At 40.0% G+C, this 17,551-nt stretch overlaps 1 protein-coding gene and 1 pseudogene across 2 annotated transcripts; both read left to right on the top strand.

Moving 5' to 3' along the window:
• The first annotated feature begins 456 nt into the window (after window positions 1-456).
• LOC148332127 (vascular cell adhesion protein 1-like) lies at window positions 457-7,918 on the top strand. Its single transcript, XM_088301631.1, has 5 exons — window positions 457-822; window positions 3,792-4,061; window positions 5,823-6,149; window positions 6,261-6,509; window positions 7,642-7,918. Exons 1-5 carry the CDS (start codon window positions 747-749, stop codon window positions 7,815-7,817), a joined length of 1,098 nt encoding a protein of 365 aa, XP_088157757.1. The 5' UTR covers window positions 457-746; the 3' UTR covers window positions 7,818-7,918.
• A 2,759-nt stretch (window positions 7,919-10,677) lies between these two features.
• Window positions 10,678-14,703, top strand: LOC148332126 (hsp90 co-chaperone Cdc37-like; annotated as a pseudogene). Its single transcript, XR_015844588.1, has 8 exons — window positions 10,678-10,798; window positions 11,091-11,372; window positions 11,437-11,536; window positions 12,805-12,920; window positions 13,235-13,357; window positions 13,431-13,619; window positions 14,047-14,118; window positions 14,201-14,703. The product of XR_015844588.1 is annotated as a hsp90 co-chaperone Cdc37-like (transcript).
• Window positions 14,704-17,551: the final 2,848 nt, after the last annotated feature.

The following is a 17,551-nucleotide window of genomic DNA, read 5'->3' as shown; positions in this document are numbered from 1 at the left end:
AAAAACAACGGCATTAAAAAGAAACAAAGCAAAATGGCATGGTATGTACTTTTTAAAATTAAACACATTTTTGTTTCTTTACTTTATTTGACTTTATTTAACCTACAAATGTGTCAGATCATCTTTTGCCTGACCCTGTATAAATCTGATTTTTAAAAAAAAATGTGCCACATCATTTTGTCTTGAACTCCTTTCACAAATGGTCGAAATTAAACGACAAATTTCAGAGAATGTTTTTATTTCACTTCCTCTGGATAGTCACTGCTTGGGGGGAGTGTGTTGAGGCCTAAATTCCTGTAAAACGTGGGAGGGGAAGGCTTCACAGGAAAAATGTGATAAGGGATGCTGGCGCCCTGCCAGACGCTGGGAAAGCACTTAAAATTCCAAAGTAAAAATAGGATTTACACTGCATACGAGATAAGGTTTGATGCATGTGTTTGCCCAACTCTGAATGGGTGGCGGGGATTCCAATCCTTGTGAGCGATTGAGTCATGCACGGTTGAGAAAAAACAAAATTTCCCACAAAGACACACTTTTCCGGGACTACCTTTCATTTTCTCTCCTGAGTCATGACCCACTGAGGCATTCTTTAAGCCCTCCAACGCTGTTCTCCCATTCGGTCGAAGGGGCGTGGGGAACAGCACCAGGGCTCTTACTTTCACTTTTTCGGCTTGCGCTACGACAAGACACTGCTGCACTCAAGCTCTTTTTTTTTTTTAAAAACAGGCGACTGAGACCGACTAGAAATGTTTTCCCGTTCCATATTTTGGGCTCTTCTTTCGCTGTGGGGCTCTCTGGACAACGTCCACGTGTTCGGCTGTGGTAAGTTAAAATACTTAAGTCGCCCTCGATGCTAAGATGAAAACATTCTTCAATTCAACAATAGCAATGAAGTTGAATATTTCTATATGATGATTTAGTCGATAAAAAATTTCATTGAATTTTGACTCTGTTGGTCTGTTTCAGAGTCAAACTGTTAACATTCATACAACCTTTAGATTTTATTGTAGGCAAAGTTTTAAATACATTTTTGATATTCTCGACTCTTATCCGAGACTAAAAGGAAGCCAAACTCAACCTCACCATGAACCTTCACCTCGCGTGGCATATTGGGGAAGTGGGCTCAAAGATGAAACTGCATGACTGTGCATGAAACAGGTGGGAAAAGACGTTCACTGCCGCTACTATTAAACGGGAAAAATTCACCCTTCACTTTGATTTGTAATATAAACCCGAGTGCGTCACGAATCGGGAATTCAGCAGAAGGAATCTTGCCAAAAAGTTAACCACTGTCAAAGTAAAAACATTTATTGCCGTTAGCATTGGCATTAAATAATAGGTTTGCATGTAAAAATGACAGATGGTCTGGAATGCCCCCCCTCCCAAAAAAAAGACTGTAGTGATTTAAATTTTATTTATTTTTTTGTGGTGAAATTTACATAAATCGGCACGCCCCCTTTTGGAGCTTGGCTGGTTATTTTTTTTCGCAGTAGGGAGGCAAGCATTGTAATACGTATTGCTTGTTTTGTCAGTTCTGTTGTCTAAAACGGCGACCAATCGCCCCCAAAATGCAAATGCACATCACTACTCAAGTCCACTTCAACCTGTGAAAATATAAAAGCGTTGTGCGCAGTATTTTGGATTTATTCACATCAAATATGAGCTCCCCTTTTGATATGTTGACGTGGTCATAGGTAGGGATGTCCACCTGAATTTTGGTGCCAATTGATCACAGTTTTTTGATGTCATAAGCAACGAAAGAACAATGATTTCCAATGGAGAGTTTGTAATTGATCTCTTTAATAACTCCGCTTGAAACATGGAGAGAGCGAAGGGGGGCGCGGCCATATCCCTCATTAAAAGTAGGCGTTTTTCAAGTCGTTACTTATTTGCGAATTTTCGATAAAAAAGAAAACGATAACTAGTTTCCTCGTCAAAAAAAAAATGATAAACTGAGCTTGTTAGTGAAAAATGGGCCATCTTGGCTGGAGAGTTACTTAAAGTTTTTGTCATACTTAGTAGCAATTGAATGGCCACTGTACTGCTGCCCACCTTAGCCACGAAGGGGCAGTACAAGACAAACATACCTATATACTGTCATGGACATCTGTACAGTACGAGAAGACACGTCTCAGCTCTTGGCAGAGGATAACAAATACATGACTGTTCGAACTGTTACATTGAATGTCTGAATGGGTTGTTGCACCAATTATGTTCGAATATCTGCTGCTTAAATGGTATTTCCCATTATTTGTCAGAATTATCATTACAATAGCAGACTAAAGGTGACAATAAACTGTGTACTCACCAAGAACTTTGGCGATGTGACAGACACATAGTTTATGGGAAATGGGAAGAAGGAAGCTTGCCAAAAGTGAGACTGCATGTGTCACTTTTATTTTTATATTATCAACTGTCAAAAAAAGATGTTACCAATTTCATAATTAAAAGGGGGATAAACAACTACAGCCACCCTTAATTTTAATGACATTATGTAAACATGTGGTGGGGAAATAATTGCCTGCGCCTGAGAGTTGAGTCGCTTAACTGAAAGTGGTAAGTCACACAGTTCCATTTCTCTTTCAATGGTCGTCATGTTTTTCTTGCTTCCTGTTTCTCACGTCTCATCACTTGTAACCTTTTGTGGCGCCATCAGAGAGAGACTACAAAAAACAAAAGGAAGACTACACGTGTGCAATAAGATAAAATGTCTTAAATCTAGCCAGCTGAGCATTTACATGATTAAGAGTCAACGTGCAATATTTGCTGCATTTATTTTGCCTTCCCACCCATCACTACTTTGTTAAAATGTATACATTCATTCAAACATATTTACTGAAGTGATTTTTTTTGTTTTGTCTTATTTTATTGTTCATTTAAATGATTAAACAATAGCAAAATAAACAATTTTGTCTTTAAAAATATGAGACTGAGATAATTGGTTAATAATTTTAATGTAAATAATGCATAATGTATACAATAAAAAAACACATCTATTTTAAAATGAGATATAATTGGTACATTTATTTTCTTTACACAATGGGAAAAACTATCTGAAAAAGAAAACAATTTCATATGCAAATTTTCAAAATGAAATATTTAGTTGGACTTTCGCTCCTACAATGCACATTTTGTGTGCTTTGACCAACTGGTGGCAGCATAAGAGAGACATATGGTTCACTGTACTGGACACTATGCTTCTCTTTGGCTTCTCAGTACGGTAATGATATTAGTCGTTCGTTGAAGAGGATAAAGAATGTATCCCTGTCTGTCAAAATGTGGTGTTTGTGTTCAGATCTCTGTTGCTTCAAAGGTAACAAAACCGCCACATAGATGCTAATTGTTAGCCATTGTACCTTTAGAGTTTCCCATTAGCATTAAGCTAGTGAAGTCTTTGTGGTTGTTTTAAAGACAAAACGTGAAATGTATTTGTTTTGTTTAGTTTGACCGAAATCTTAAACAGCTTGAAGCATCTTTTCTTGAAGAACATTTATGAAATATATCGATCAAAACTTCTGTTGAAGTGAAGTGTGTTGAGTTACGTGCCATCATTAGCGTTTGTATCTCAAGTTTGTGATCGCAAGTCAAAGCCCAAAATTGGCTTCTCGATGGCTTTTATTGCAAGGCACCACTGTGTCTATTTCCAATGGAGTATTTTTCACATTTATAAAAAATATAAATGTTGCAGTTGACCTCAAAGCTTTCACTGAACTATTCAAATTCCAAAAGGCTTTCACAGCGCTCCCCAAGAAGGCCTGAATAATTAACTGTAAATCCTCTTTGCTTTCCAGATGACAAATGCACAGACAAGCCTGTATTCAGTCCGCCCAGAGTGACTGTGATGTTTGGCGCGTCGACATCTGCCAGCTGCCTCGTTTGCCAACAAGCTTGCCATAACAAGTTGATTGGTTTGGAAAGGTCAATTGGCAAAGAGCAACGAAACGGGACCACCATTTTGTGGACGGTGGACAAAATGGACGCGTACCCTTCGTCCGTCACGTGCTACTACAACTACGACAAGAGCTCTCACTGTTGTGGCACACTACCCATCACCGTCTACCGTAAGACTTTCCTTTCTTATCATACTATCTTTATCTTTTTTCCACAGTTTTTGGACCGAAAATAAGCTCCTGCTGGGATTGAAAAATTGTCCACGTTTTCATTCCCTCAGTCTACACGGTTTCTGCTCAAATTGTTGATTGACTGTGGGATGGTCAGCTTGACAACGATTCACGAGGGCGTGGCCATTACCCAGCGCCCATGGCTAAGAAGTATTTGGTTACTATACCACCAGCAGTCAGGGATTCATAAAATAAAATGCACACATATACCAACGTTGCCCAACACACTCCGAATACAAGCAGGAACAAATCTAAGTGATTAAAAGCAAAGTTTTGCGGAGCTGAATTAAATAGAGAATTCATTTTTCTTTGCATTTGCGTACTCCCATCATCTACCTCTATTTCATGTTTTGTATCGCAAACTGACAGGCAATCAGAGTGAGCAATTGTCTCCGATGGATGACGCCGTTTTGCATTTTGCCAATCTACGGCTCATTTAAAGCACAATGACGCAACAATCTCTTCATTCTTTACAATAATTCTCAACGCTGTATCATTTCGTATTTGATTTTTTTTTTTTTTTTACTAATGGTCTGCACCCAAAAATCACATTTATCATAATCTTCCACTAGCGGTGAGGGTGGCTGGAGAACCAGCATGTAGCCCTTGTGTTGATGCAACTGAATCTGATTGCGACACAACTGATTGGTGCATAATGCCCACAAATACCACGACAGAGGGGATCGATATTTTTAGCCTTTTCTCACACTTCTAACAAATATTTAAAAACTAGATTCCCACCTTTTTATAGAAAGACCTGAGAAGACTCTGAGACTCCATCAGAGGAGATGTTCACTCCTCAGTGTCCGAGCTGTAAAATGAAATGGATAAAAAAATGCCAGTCAGTGCTTGTAGAAAAAGGCGGTGAATCTTTGACTTCGTGACATTAACAAGCCTATAATTGCTGTCAGGTTTTAGCCCAACTTGCTTTACAACAGGATTATGAATTTGGAGGTTTTGACTCAGTTTACTTGGACTAATTAAAAAAAAAAAACTCAAACTTTTGAAATTTGCTATGAGAGACATGCCTCACAAAGTTATTTCAAAGACTAAAATTAAATTTACAATGCGTATAATATATTGAACAAACAGAGTATCAATGACAGCAAACATAATCGCAATGGTATTATACAAATTATTAGATATACATATACATACAAACGGTATATGGTAGAGAAAACATTCTGAGTTGGGCCTGCTTTGCTTCATCAGGGCCTGGACAGCTTGGAATCATTGAAATCAAAAACACCAAAGCAAGTCTTACAAAAACAAAACCTCAACCCATTCGAGAGCTTATGGATTGATTACAAGAGGGCTACATACATGACATAGCTGAAGCAGTTCTGCCTAGAAGAATGAGCTAAATTGCTGACACTCATTATAAATGCATTGAGGGAAACATTTTTTTTAAACTCACAAACATTCTAGATAAAAATAAACCTCAAACCAGAAAAAATATTATCATTTATAATCTATTATTTTCGCACTGTTAAACTCTGCAGTTCAACGCATTTCAATGGATCACTTCGAATAAATCAAATGGCTTGCGAGGAGACAGTCACAAGTTACACATGCAGCATTTTAGGAAGTACCATGCCGAACAGTGTCTTATCACCGTGCGTCATCAATAATCATTAAGGGAAGTGGCCAAAATGGGGATGTTTTTTTTGTTTATCTTAACTTCATTTTGTGTCCTCGCAGAACCGCCCAAAAAGGTCGAGTTGGGGTTTCTCGATCACGATGGGCCGCTACTGGAGGGTCAACAGTACACGCTGTACTGCCGCGTGGAGAAAGTTGCCCCCCTCAAAAACCTCGTCATGACCGTCTACCGAGGTTTAAACCAAGTGGGCCAGTACCACCTGAAGAACAACACGGAGAGGAAACCGGCTGACTACATGTTCCGTCACGTCATCAACGCCACCAAAGAGGACGATGCAGCCCAATATTCGTGTGTCGCCGAACTGGACATGAGACCTGATAGTGAGCTGTACAGTGCTCAATCTGATATCGTCACCACCACTGTTCACTGTAAGTCTGACAGCATGTGGGTCAGATATTGTCACCCTCTTAAAAAAAAAGTGCATCCCCACCGCAAAAAAATATATAATAACTTGTACTTTTGTCTCATTCGACACGCAGATAAGCCTTACTTCAATGAACCTGCTTATGGAGCAATTAGCCTCACAGTGGGAGACGCCCTGCACCTTAACTGCTCCGTCGAGGGCAACCCGAGACCCTCGGTCACGTGGATGCTCCCGTCGGCTGCCACTTTTAAAGGCGACGTCTTCTCAGTGGACTCTGTCACCACGGAGCATAAAGGACTCTACATCTGTTCTGCGAGCAACAAAATGGGAAGGACCACTGTTGAGTTCAACGTGGATGTACAAGGTGAGCTTTGGAATTTTACTTTAACGGTATTTTAATTGTTAGTGGCCAATTGACGCTACACACTCAATTATGGGTCTTATAATTAATTGACAGTTCATTTACTGAGGTGGTCATGATAACCAGCAACTTGCACAATAGAAATAAAGAGAGCACTTATTATATCCTTATTTGTGGAAGTCTTTGAGGTGTACTGCTGTAATGATGTGTTGTTGAAGTGCCATCTCCAAAAAATACTTGGCTCCATAATGACCCAGCTTAAAATGCAGTTGCATTGTAAGTAGACCCATGTTTTCACGTACAGGGTGACTTAAACTGTCCTGGATGAACTCAAAAACCTCCTAAAAGCCAGCTAAATATGAATCTACTGAAAACGCCTTTAAAGTTCAATAATCCGAAATAGCTACTGTAATACTCACCAAAAGAATGCCTAAATACTCCTAAATCGACTGAAATACTCGCATAAATTACCTCAATACTCTTAAATTTATTGAATTACTTCAATCCTCTAAAATCGACTGAAATACTTACACAAATTACCTAAATACTCTTAAATCTACTTAAGACTCTAAAAAAGTTACCTAAATACTCTTGAAGCTACTGAAATACTAGCATAAATTACCTAAATAATTTCAAATCTACATAATAGTCCCTAAAAGTTTCCTAAATAATACCGAATTTACAAATACAACATAAAAGTTACCTACTCTAGATACTCTTAAATCTACTCTAATCCTCCCTAAATATGCTTACATCCACTCAAATAGTCCACCTACTCAAAAATCTAAATACTCTTAAATCGATTGAAATATTTCCTTGACCAAAATAGTCTTAAATTGATTGCAGTGCTCCCTACAAGTTACCTAAATACTCTAAAAAATATTGTAGTACTCACTCAAAGTTACCGATGTATTCTTAAATGCACTGAAATACTTCTTAAGCTGCTGACAGTGAAATAATATTGTAACTCCTTGGCTTTTAGAAATAGCTGAGTCTCACACTTTGACTGCCCTCATGTACAGTCGCCCTCACTTGGTCGAATCGTTAATTTGATCCTTCAATGCATCTGTTTTAATATTTGACTTCACTTCTACCGATGTTCAATTTGTCACCATTTTGTTGTCTCTCTTTCCAGTCAACTACATGAATATTATTTTCGCGGTGGTAGCAGCGGTCGTCGCACTTGTGGCCCTCGTCATCATCGTGACGTGTCTCCATTACTACAGACTGAGTCGGACTGGGAAGTATAACCTGAAGGACGTGTTGCGCTTCCGTACCCCACACGTGGCCCTCCCCGCTGAGGAGTTGTAAGGGGGAGGTATGGAACCAGTTTTTGTGCAAGTCAATTACCGAAGTTAATCTAAGCCACAAAGCGACCACCTATAATATGAGGTCCACATTTGAATTGTTGTCGTTGAGCGTATCGGGTCTACATGAGTGTTAATGTTTGCTGCTGCTGGGAAAAAGTGTGGATCCGATTGCAGATATACTTGCAAAGCCATTTTGAGGATGGACCTTTCAAGAGAAGCTCTCTCGTGAGCCGAGGTGGTCCAACACTCAGTCGTGCGTGACTGTGTGCTTCTCTATATTATTTGTTCAGCCATGGTGTCATAAATGATTTTATTATGAGGGTTTTTTTTTTATTCAATTCGGACTAAGTAAGACTTCACTGAAGGCCAACGTGTGAAATGCACGACCCGCCACTGGCTTTTTTAACCCTTGTATGAACCGATATTCGAACAGTGGGGCAACACATGTAGACAGGCAATAAAACAATAACTGTCGGCATAGATTTTTTTATCCTCTGACGACTAATACTACTGCAGCATACTGAGGAGTTGTAACTCCACCCCCGTCTCATGCACAGCCATATGTCTGTATTATACACAAGTAATTCTGTACATTCAATTGAATACCATGTTCATATTATAGATATGCGTGTTACAAATATTTGTTTGGGACCATGTGGTGCTTAGCAACTGCGTTGACGTGAGGGACGACTAGTCAGGGCAAAGCCTTGTCGAATAGAAAATTAGTGCTTTGCCGCCATCTTGAGGGATATTTAGGCAATTACAACCCTTTTTGGGTGAGCCTTAGTTACTTGCGGATTTGCGCTATTATTTAAATAATAGGGGGCTTGTATTCACTGGATTTTTTTTTTAAGAAGGATAAATATTTTCACCATAATGAAGCCACTAATATCACTCAGCATGAAATTATGAAAAAAAAATGTATATAAATTGCACTTTTTTTTTCTCTTAAGCAAAAACATTTTCCTCATGTATGCACAGGGTTATAAGACCTAAATGATCATTTCAAATCAAGTTTCATCACTTTTGTCATTTTACTTGTCACATAATGTCTAACACTAATCAAAATGTCATGTTTTTAATCTGAAAGGGAAAAAAATCACACATGATGTCAAGTCAAGCTGGAAGCCATGACACAAGTTGTTTCAGGCTGGACTTAATGTGAAAAGTGCAAATGGCTCACAATTTAGCGTCGCCCGTCTGTCTCGTAGCCGTGGTTCAAATTTGGTACAAGTCGGATAAAATCTTTAGGAGTGGTTATTTAGCCAAAATAACCGCTTCAAATCAAATTGACAAACTTCCTGTTTCTTTTCGGCGTGAGTTCCGGAGACTTTTTTTGTGGGTCAACCCACAATAGACAAGAAATTCATGCGTTGTACGTATATAAGTCAGGGCTAAATCTTGTCCTTCTTCTTTAAAGAGGGAGGGACTGCCACATATGGTCAAACATTTCTTGTAAAATGACTGACCTTTCTTTGTAGTGTAACACTGACAACAAGGTGAAGCACCATGAGTCCCAAAGGTAAAAAAGTATCTGCTGGAAGTCCTTTTGCTTTCCTGCGTATCCCCACAGTAACGCCTTCCAGGAAGCTTTTTGGCACTTCACAGCACCTCATGTGCTTCTCACATATCGACAGTATTTCCATTTTTGTGTTAAGAAAGCTCACCTTCAATAATAAATGACAGATTCCAGTGATGACTATTTTTCAGCAAGGTTTGCTATATTCAATTTGCTGCTGTTTATTACTGCATGTTAACATAAACCCAACTTTTTGTTTTTTACATGACATAATTGAAGAGCCGGATATGTTCTCATTGTGAATTCAAGGCTGGAAACAACTGCACATCCTGTCCTTGGGAGTTATTGCCCTGTCAGTATATTTTTTCAAATAAATGCACATATATGTCATTTTTAAGAAGTATAATGTGATAATGGTGTCTAATGTGGACACTGTTGCGCAACATGAGTCTTATTATTTTTTTTAAATGTATGTAGATATGTATAATTTCTATAAATAAATGAAAAATATATATTGGATTGCATCAAACTCAAACTGTATTTCTGCACAGCTGAAATTAAAATAAATAAAATATTGACACAATATAATGTGTGGTGTTATGGTTGTTTAATTATTGTATATAACGATTTAAGTATTGTTGTTAGCAAATATTAATTCATGTCACCAATACGCTGGCAAGTGTTCGAGAATCTAAAATGGATAGATAATATTTGATATGCAAAGGGATAGGACTAAATAAGTATTGTTCTTCTTCCTACTGCCTTGAATATGTAAACTGAGTTGATCTACTGAAATGAAAGTTCTGCTAAAACTCTAGTGCATCGCCTTCAAAGGGAATGGAAGGCGCCAGTTAGTTTGGCCGTTGTGAAATGCGCGAAATAAATAAAGTTGTATTGTATTGTATGAATGAAGTTGGCTGTGATCATCCCCACAGCAGCGCAGCCCTCCCACTTGCATATCCGCCAGCTTGCATACACCCTGCCTCAATGTATACATACGACACGTCAGATTTACGCTTACAAAAATAGAGCCCTATGTGTTGACATAATGTTAGTGGTTTGTTAGCTAGAATGAATGAGTCGTCTTTTTAATTACACATCAAAAACCTGAAAAATGATTGGCAAGATAAAGACGTAACCCAGTCTTCCACCTAACAGGTATCAGATAACACAACGGCTGGTCTCACTACTACTACTATTTAAGCAAAAGCCAAAAATAGGATTTGTGTGAAGAGCTTGAGGCTCACTAAGAGGATCAGCGAGGCGTTTAACTTGTCTTTAGCGTAGTTTGAAGTCACCAAGTTGGTTCGAGTGTCGCCGCTGAACACATTTGGACAGCAGTATGAGCGGGACTGGGGCGGGTGTCGACTACAGCGCCCGGGGATCACATCGACGTTTCGGACGACGATGACGTCACCAATCCTTACGTCGACACGCCGAGCTTGTTTCGGATGAGACACCGGGTCAGGCCTAAGCCCATGTAATTGATGTTTTGTGTGGAATTTGTTTAGAATGAGTCAAACATCTCGGTTAGCTTCATATGTACGGTAGACACTTATATAGTTGTTGAAGTAGTAGTGGACCCCAACGCCCCAAAACAGGAACCTCTGTTTGGAATATAAACATGGTGTTATATCGCCCTCAATCATCGACATTGAGAATTGCGCGTCTCCCTCACAAGTTATATTCATCGCATGCCAAAATCAACATAATTAGTGATTTTTTGTGCCTGTGATGATTTTGTGGGGACAACAGGTGCGTTTGGAGAAGATGGCTGCGTTCCAGCAGCGGGGGGAAGACCTGGAGAGCAACTTCGCCGAATGCAGCCGAGTCCTGGAAGAGGCCCAACGACGACTCCGGACGATGGAGGAAGGGAGGACTGAGGCGGAAGAGGCCGACGTGATCGAGGTCCGGGCGGAGGTGAAAAAACTGAGCAAGGACAAAAGATTGTTGGAAAAGATGATGGAGGAACACCGGCGTGAGGAGAAAAGGCTTCCCTGGAACGTAGACACCATTTGCAAAGAGGGTTTCAGTAGGGTAAGACGACAATACTCATCCAAATACTTTAAACGGCCATCATACAAATATGGATCTCTTGTAGAGTATTGTCAACATGAAACCGAAGGAGGAGACGCAGGCGGCACAAGTGGAGAAGCACAAGACCTTTGTGGAGAAGTGCGCCAGGGAAATCAAACACTTTGGTAAAAGAAAATAGTTTGACTTTCTCAAACAAACAACGCATCATTTACTTATTCATGTCTTCATTCGACCCAAAACAAATAAAAAACTGAGATTATGAAAAGCCTCCCCAAAATCCATCCATCCATTTTCTGCAGCACTTGTCCCCATTAGAGTTGCGAGTGAGTAATTAGAGGCCAACAGAGAAAATTTCCACTCACACTGTACACGGAAAATGTCGAGCAGGGGTTACCTGGCTAGCGTCGAGTAAGTGGGCATCACATGGGTGGCTAGTCCCCAGAAGCTGTTTGAGGTTTCTTCCATAGAGGGAGTTTTCCTCTTGTCTCTCTCTTGTCGCTAAGTGCTTGCTCACGAGGTGCTCAGTTGGTTTTCTTATATGCATACATATAAGACATGTGGTTCTGGATGTGCTCAATGTGTTTAATAAATAAAATTGACTTGCCTCAAAGTGTGGCTCACAGGCTGGTTCTAAAAATAGCTCAACACTGACGGGACATTGTAATCTCTGTCCAAGTAATTCTCAGAAAATCTAAACGCTTACAGAGATTTATAGAAACGGGACCGTTAATGTTGATACGACTGTTGTTGTGCCCATTGTTGCCTTGTCCCTTTTGCCTTCACTGAACAGTGTTGCATAATTGACATTTGTTAACTGTCCTATTAAATCATTGTCTGTGAGGAATTATAAATATGATCAGTGTCTTCACAAATATGGATAGCGTTAATTATCATTCACAGAATTATTTTTTTTTTTTTATTTCAGAAGTGTGTATCAAATTGGCAACACTCCATTAACCAGAACCAACAAAGTAGCTCTCAGTTTCAAAAAGGTTGTTGACTCCTGATATGGCGCTCTATTTTCATAGCAAATCCACCACGGCGTGATCAATAAAGCTTATACTTGATGTACATATGCGGAAAACATTATTTTTGTTATTTGTGTCGCTAACAACCAGGATGCAAGGAATTTTTTTCAATGAGAATTTAGGTCAGCCAAGGTTCAAAGAGGGCAGTCTGCGCCATTGTGGGGGTGAACACAACCGACTTCATTCCAAGCCAATCATAGAAGCTGACATTGCCTTTAAATGTGCCACAATGAATGAAAATCACACATAGAAACACTGTTGTGCAGAAAAGAATGAAACAACGTGTGCATGACCAGCACGTTGTCATTGCTGGTGGCCGGTGTGGCAACAAAAGCAGTCTGAAAATGAAACACCACCTTATTTTTGTGTGCGTGTGTGCGTGTGTGTGTGTGTGTGTACACCAGGGATGATGCAGCGCTATGACGACAGCCAGAAATATCTGACGGACAATCCACATCTTGTGTGTGAGGAGACGGCCAACTGCCTTGTCGTCATCTGTATCGACTATGAGATAGATGAGGTAAGTCAATTTCTGTGTTTGATGTGTGCCTTTCAGGGGCGTGCCCTAGTGAGTGATATTAGGAGGTGGAGTCTGTTAGTTGGCACTTGAGCGTGTGGGCCCGAGCTATGGCCAACAGCAGCTCTTTGCAAGTGTTCACATTTTGTGTGTTTGACTGAGTCCAATTCAATAAGCGGCTGAAAGTGCATTGGTGACTTTGGCTCTTCATTGCACCTGCTGCCATCTAGTGGCAGAGCATTTAATTGCTCAGCCTGTCATTATAGACCAGTGATTCTGAAATTGTGGGGCCCGCCTATGTACCTTTTCCTGTTTAGAAGCACGCTTTGATGGAGCAGGTGGCCCACCAGGCCATCGTCATGCAGTCCATCTTGGATTTGGGCCGAGCGTTGAAAGTGGATGCGCGAGGCTGCTTCAGGCAGTTCTTCTCAAGTATGAAGGTCAGTAAAAGTCTGACTCGGCTTCATCTGCATTTTGGTCAATCTGGTGATGTTGCACTTGCGTGCGTCACAGAACGCAGATCAGGCAAGCCGAGATGCGTTGGATCGCGAACTGGAACTGCTGAAGGAGCCCGTGCGGAGCTGCGCACGGATTCGTATGGAGGAGGCCAGGGAGGAGCTGGAGGAGGAGGAGGAGGAGAAGCACAAAACATTGGGGCCTGGTGGTCTAGAGCCCGTCGAGGTCTATAGGTCATTGCCCAAGGTAAATGTCCTAATAAAGCACACAAATGAAGTACTCAGATGGTCGGTACGTATACACGGAGATTTTAAAATACAGCAATATTAAGGAAGAACAATTCATTAAATTCAAATTGAGTTTGCAAAAAAAAAAAAACGGCTTCGTTTTGGTTTGTCGGTAGGCTTTATTTGTTTTGTGATTTCATTAAAATTGGGCCGCGTCTGTGTGACACAATAAAAGATATTTGTGCTTCTGCAGCTAACAGTGTGTTTGTTTGCCCTTCTTGTGTGCCTCTTCTCAGAGTTTCTTGTTTCACTCTGTTTGCACACAAACATACGGCATATTGATTCTCTTGTGTGGCCCACACTACCGTAAATACACACACACGCACACACAAACACACATACAACGGCTCAAACGGGGTCCTAACCTGCCTTTGTTTCGCTGTCAGGACATGCAGAGGAGCTTCGATGAGAAGAACATTGAGATCCTGCACGAGGCCATCGGCAAACTGCACCCTGATGTGAGTGGATGGACGGTTGATGACGATGATGATGATGATGATGATGATGACGATGATGATGATGATGATGTGGTCTCCACAGGAGGGCAAGTATCACCTGGCAAGGTGCATCGACTCTGGACTGTGGATGCCTGAGTCGGGAGAGAACGAAGGCGATGGAGAGAATGAGGAAGAGGATGAATTATAATAATAATGAAAATGATAATAATAATTATTATAATAATGTATCCGATTTAGCACTTTTCTTCTCTTCTCACTCACAGACATGAAAATATGAATATATTGCTCTGTTTGAATGCATTTTGTAAAGTAGACTTATCGACCAAACCACATATAACTTAGGAATATCCACTAGCCTAATGCTAACACACAACATAAAACACCATACACGTGCTAACGAATCGATGTTGCGGGAGGTATAACTCTTTAAGCAACGCATATTTGAACACAAACTGAGAGCAACACATCCAGAAAGACATAATGGCGATACATCATTTACCCTCTTTAGTAACTTGAAACTCTTGGTGTATTTTGTATGTCTGCGTTATCCACCATATTTCCCATAACGATTATTACTGTACTTGTTTTTGTTTATAAAGGACATTACTGTCGAGTGCTATTTTCTTATTAAAGCACATATTACAAAAATGGTTATTCGTTTTTTGGGGGACTGGAACAGATTATTGGCATTTCCATTCATTTAAAAGGGAAAGATGATTTGACGTCCATGAGTTTTGAGTTTCGAGCATGGTCACGGAAAAAAATTAAACTTGCAAATCAAGGCACCGCTGCACAGCCTCGAGAAAGCGCGGGCGACACCAGTGTACATCCTGACTTTTCATCACTCATAGTCGTCATAATTAATCGGTGCGTTTCATTTATGATCCGTGCAGGATTTTGGATGAAAAGCTTTTTCTTCCCTTGTCTTCCTTTGAGTGTCTCTTTAGTTTGGGTCCACCTGTGCTTGTCATCCTGGTCCCTTGTGTCTTCCAATCAGCTGCCTCAGCCACTAGTGTCTCATCCAGGTGTTCATCATTGTCTCGTCAGTTGGTTTGTAATTAGTGCCGTGCTTTCGTTCAGGTTTTTTTTTCAGTTGACCTGCTCAGTGTTTTTATTTCCTAGTGTTTCTTTGTTACCTTTTGATTTTGAGGAAATTGTTGATTTTATTTTGGAGTTTTCTATAGTAACTCTGCTAGTGTTTTTGTTCATAAATTATTTTGTTCAGTCCCCCCCTGCACTTTTGCTTCTCTGCGTTTGATCGTCCTCCGCGACAAAACCTGGACTCGGCAGGAAGGACACTGTGACAAACTTTCTTGTTTCAAATGCTTCCTATCAAGCTTTTGGTCTGAGTGGACATCACAGATGAACATAAAGATATATACCGAAACAAATTGTGTGGATAATTTACTCAATTCAAGTGGTTCCCCAAAATAAAATAATCTGGATCCAGATACATTTTTAAGTGGCTATACAAGGATACTGATTTTTTTTTTTTTTTGTGCAACCACTCAAAATAAAGTACACTCAAATGTTATATATTTTTTTTTTGGAGTGTTGGAATTGTTCTTTGAGAGCAGGGGCCTGAAGAAGATGAAAGGTCACTGATGAATCTTGATAAAAAATAAATAAATGAAAAGAGAGAGAGAGAGAGAGAGAGCGACAGAGTATGGGGTACTGAGGTACGAGATTGTCATTGGACAGTGCATGTGGGAATAAAGAAGGGGGGTTTGGGATGCAGTGGGCTTCTCCATGTAACTGGTAGGGGGTTGACGAGATGTTGTGGGGTGGGGCTGTCTGGCTGGTTGGTTGGTTGGAAGAAGAGAAGCAAGAGGAGGAGGAGGAGGAAGAGAGGAAATCCGAGGGGTGGGAAGCTGGTATTCATGAAGACGCAGAGTGTTTGTGACACATGCACGGCTCGTCTGCAGGCAGCCAGCACGGACAGCGACCAGGCGGAGGAGGAGGTGGTGGAGGAGGAGGAGGAGGGAGAGGAGGAGGAGGAGGAGGAAGAGGAGGACCGGCCCGCCTTCATCTGGACGCCATCAAGGTGAGTGTGTTGTTGTTTTAAAAAATGCTGCAGCCTGACGTGTCATCCGTGTGTGCGTACGAGGGGCATCCCTCATGCTGCATCTTCATATCTGCCTCCTGCATGTATGTCACTGTGTCACCATCCTCCTCCTCCTCCTCCTCCTCCTCCTTCCAGTGCGTGTTTGTGCGCATGCAGACGAGTTGACCCTGCGTGTGTGCGGATATGATGCCAGGTGATCAAATATGCCGAGTGCCTCCCAACGCAAAAAAACGGAATTGGGTCATCGAGTAATTATGTAACGTGTGGGAGAGTTGGTGTTGCAGTATGCTCTCGGAATTAGCTCGCGCTCCCGCAAGGCCACCACAATGACACCGTGTTTATGTTGGAGCAGCGTCGTGTTGCTCAAAAGACAAGAAGTCCTCTTTGAATTGACGGAAGTGTGGAATGATTTCAATTCATTTGTGGTTGTGTTGATGAATCTGCAGACCCAAATGGGAAATTGACAGGCAAAATTGGTTTGTTGTGCACCGAAAGGCTTGGAAGTGTTTGAATTTCGGATGAAGTGCTTTTGAGATGCTCAGAATTTGAACGATTTCTCATAAGAATGGCTCTCTGAATGCATCATGGTGAAAATACAAGAAAATTCGTTCCAATAATCAAGTTGCGATACGTCATAATAAATAAAGTCATAATGTTAGAATTGAAGCGTTGTTGTCATAAAGTACAAAATTAAAGTTGCAATGTTCTCAGAATTATAATAATTGTATTTTAATAGAAGAAAGGCAAAATGTTGCAAGAAAAAAAATCGGAAGACATTAAGAGATTAAAGATGTCATTTTAAAGGGGAAAAAAAGTGGCAACAATAAAATAACCGATGAACGGACAACTAAACAATCGTAAAAATAATCTCGAATTAATCTTTGTAATCAATTAATCCTTTAGATTTTCTTTTATTAAATGTGTCCAATTGCATCAACAGGATTTCTGCAGTCCTCCATAAAAGCAGTCTCAATCGAAATAAAATCTATCTATTTATTTGTAAATAGAAAAACAATCATCAACATATTTGCCCATTTTCTATTGTGTTGCAGACCAAATCAGTAATGGAATCATAATTCATTTGTATTTGTACAATTTATTTATTTTTTATTTTATTTTTTACGTTTTGAGAAATTGACGTATAATGGTATGATTGTGATGTCATTAAATAATAAAAGTCACAGGTTATGAGAAAAAATGTTATGAGAATAGATTTATAACTCTATTTTAAAATGTTATTATAAAATTGCAAAATTCTGAGAATAATCTGAGACTTAAATTTCTAGATAAAAAAGAGAGCTTTATTTCAGTAATATTATATTGTCATTGTTGTGAATTAAAAAAATATAGTAATAAAATCTATAATAA

This window comes from Idiotropiscis lumnitzeri, chromosome 8, assembly GCF_059441095.1.
Source record: "Idiotropiscis lumnitzeri isolate Australia: NSW breed Sydney's pygmy pipehorse chromosome 8, RoL_Ilum_1.0, whole genome shotgun sequence".
In the NCBI taxonomy this organism is placed as follows: domain Eukaryota; kingdom Metazoa; phylum Chordata; class Actinopteri; order Syngnathiformes; family Syngnathidae; genus Idiotropiscis; species Idiotropiscis lumnitzeri.
The sequence above is the reverse complement of the archived record's forward strand: the minus strand, read 5'-3'. Positions and strand labels throughout refer to the sequence as shown.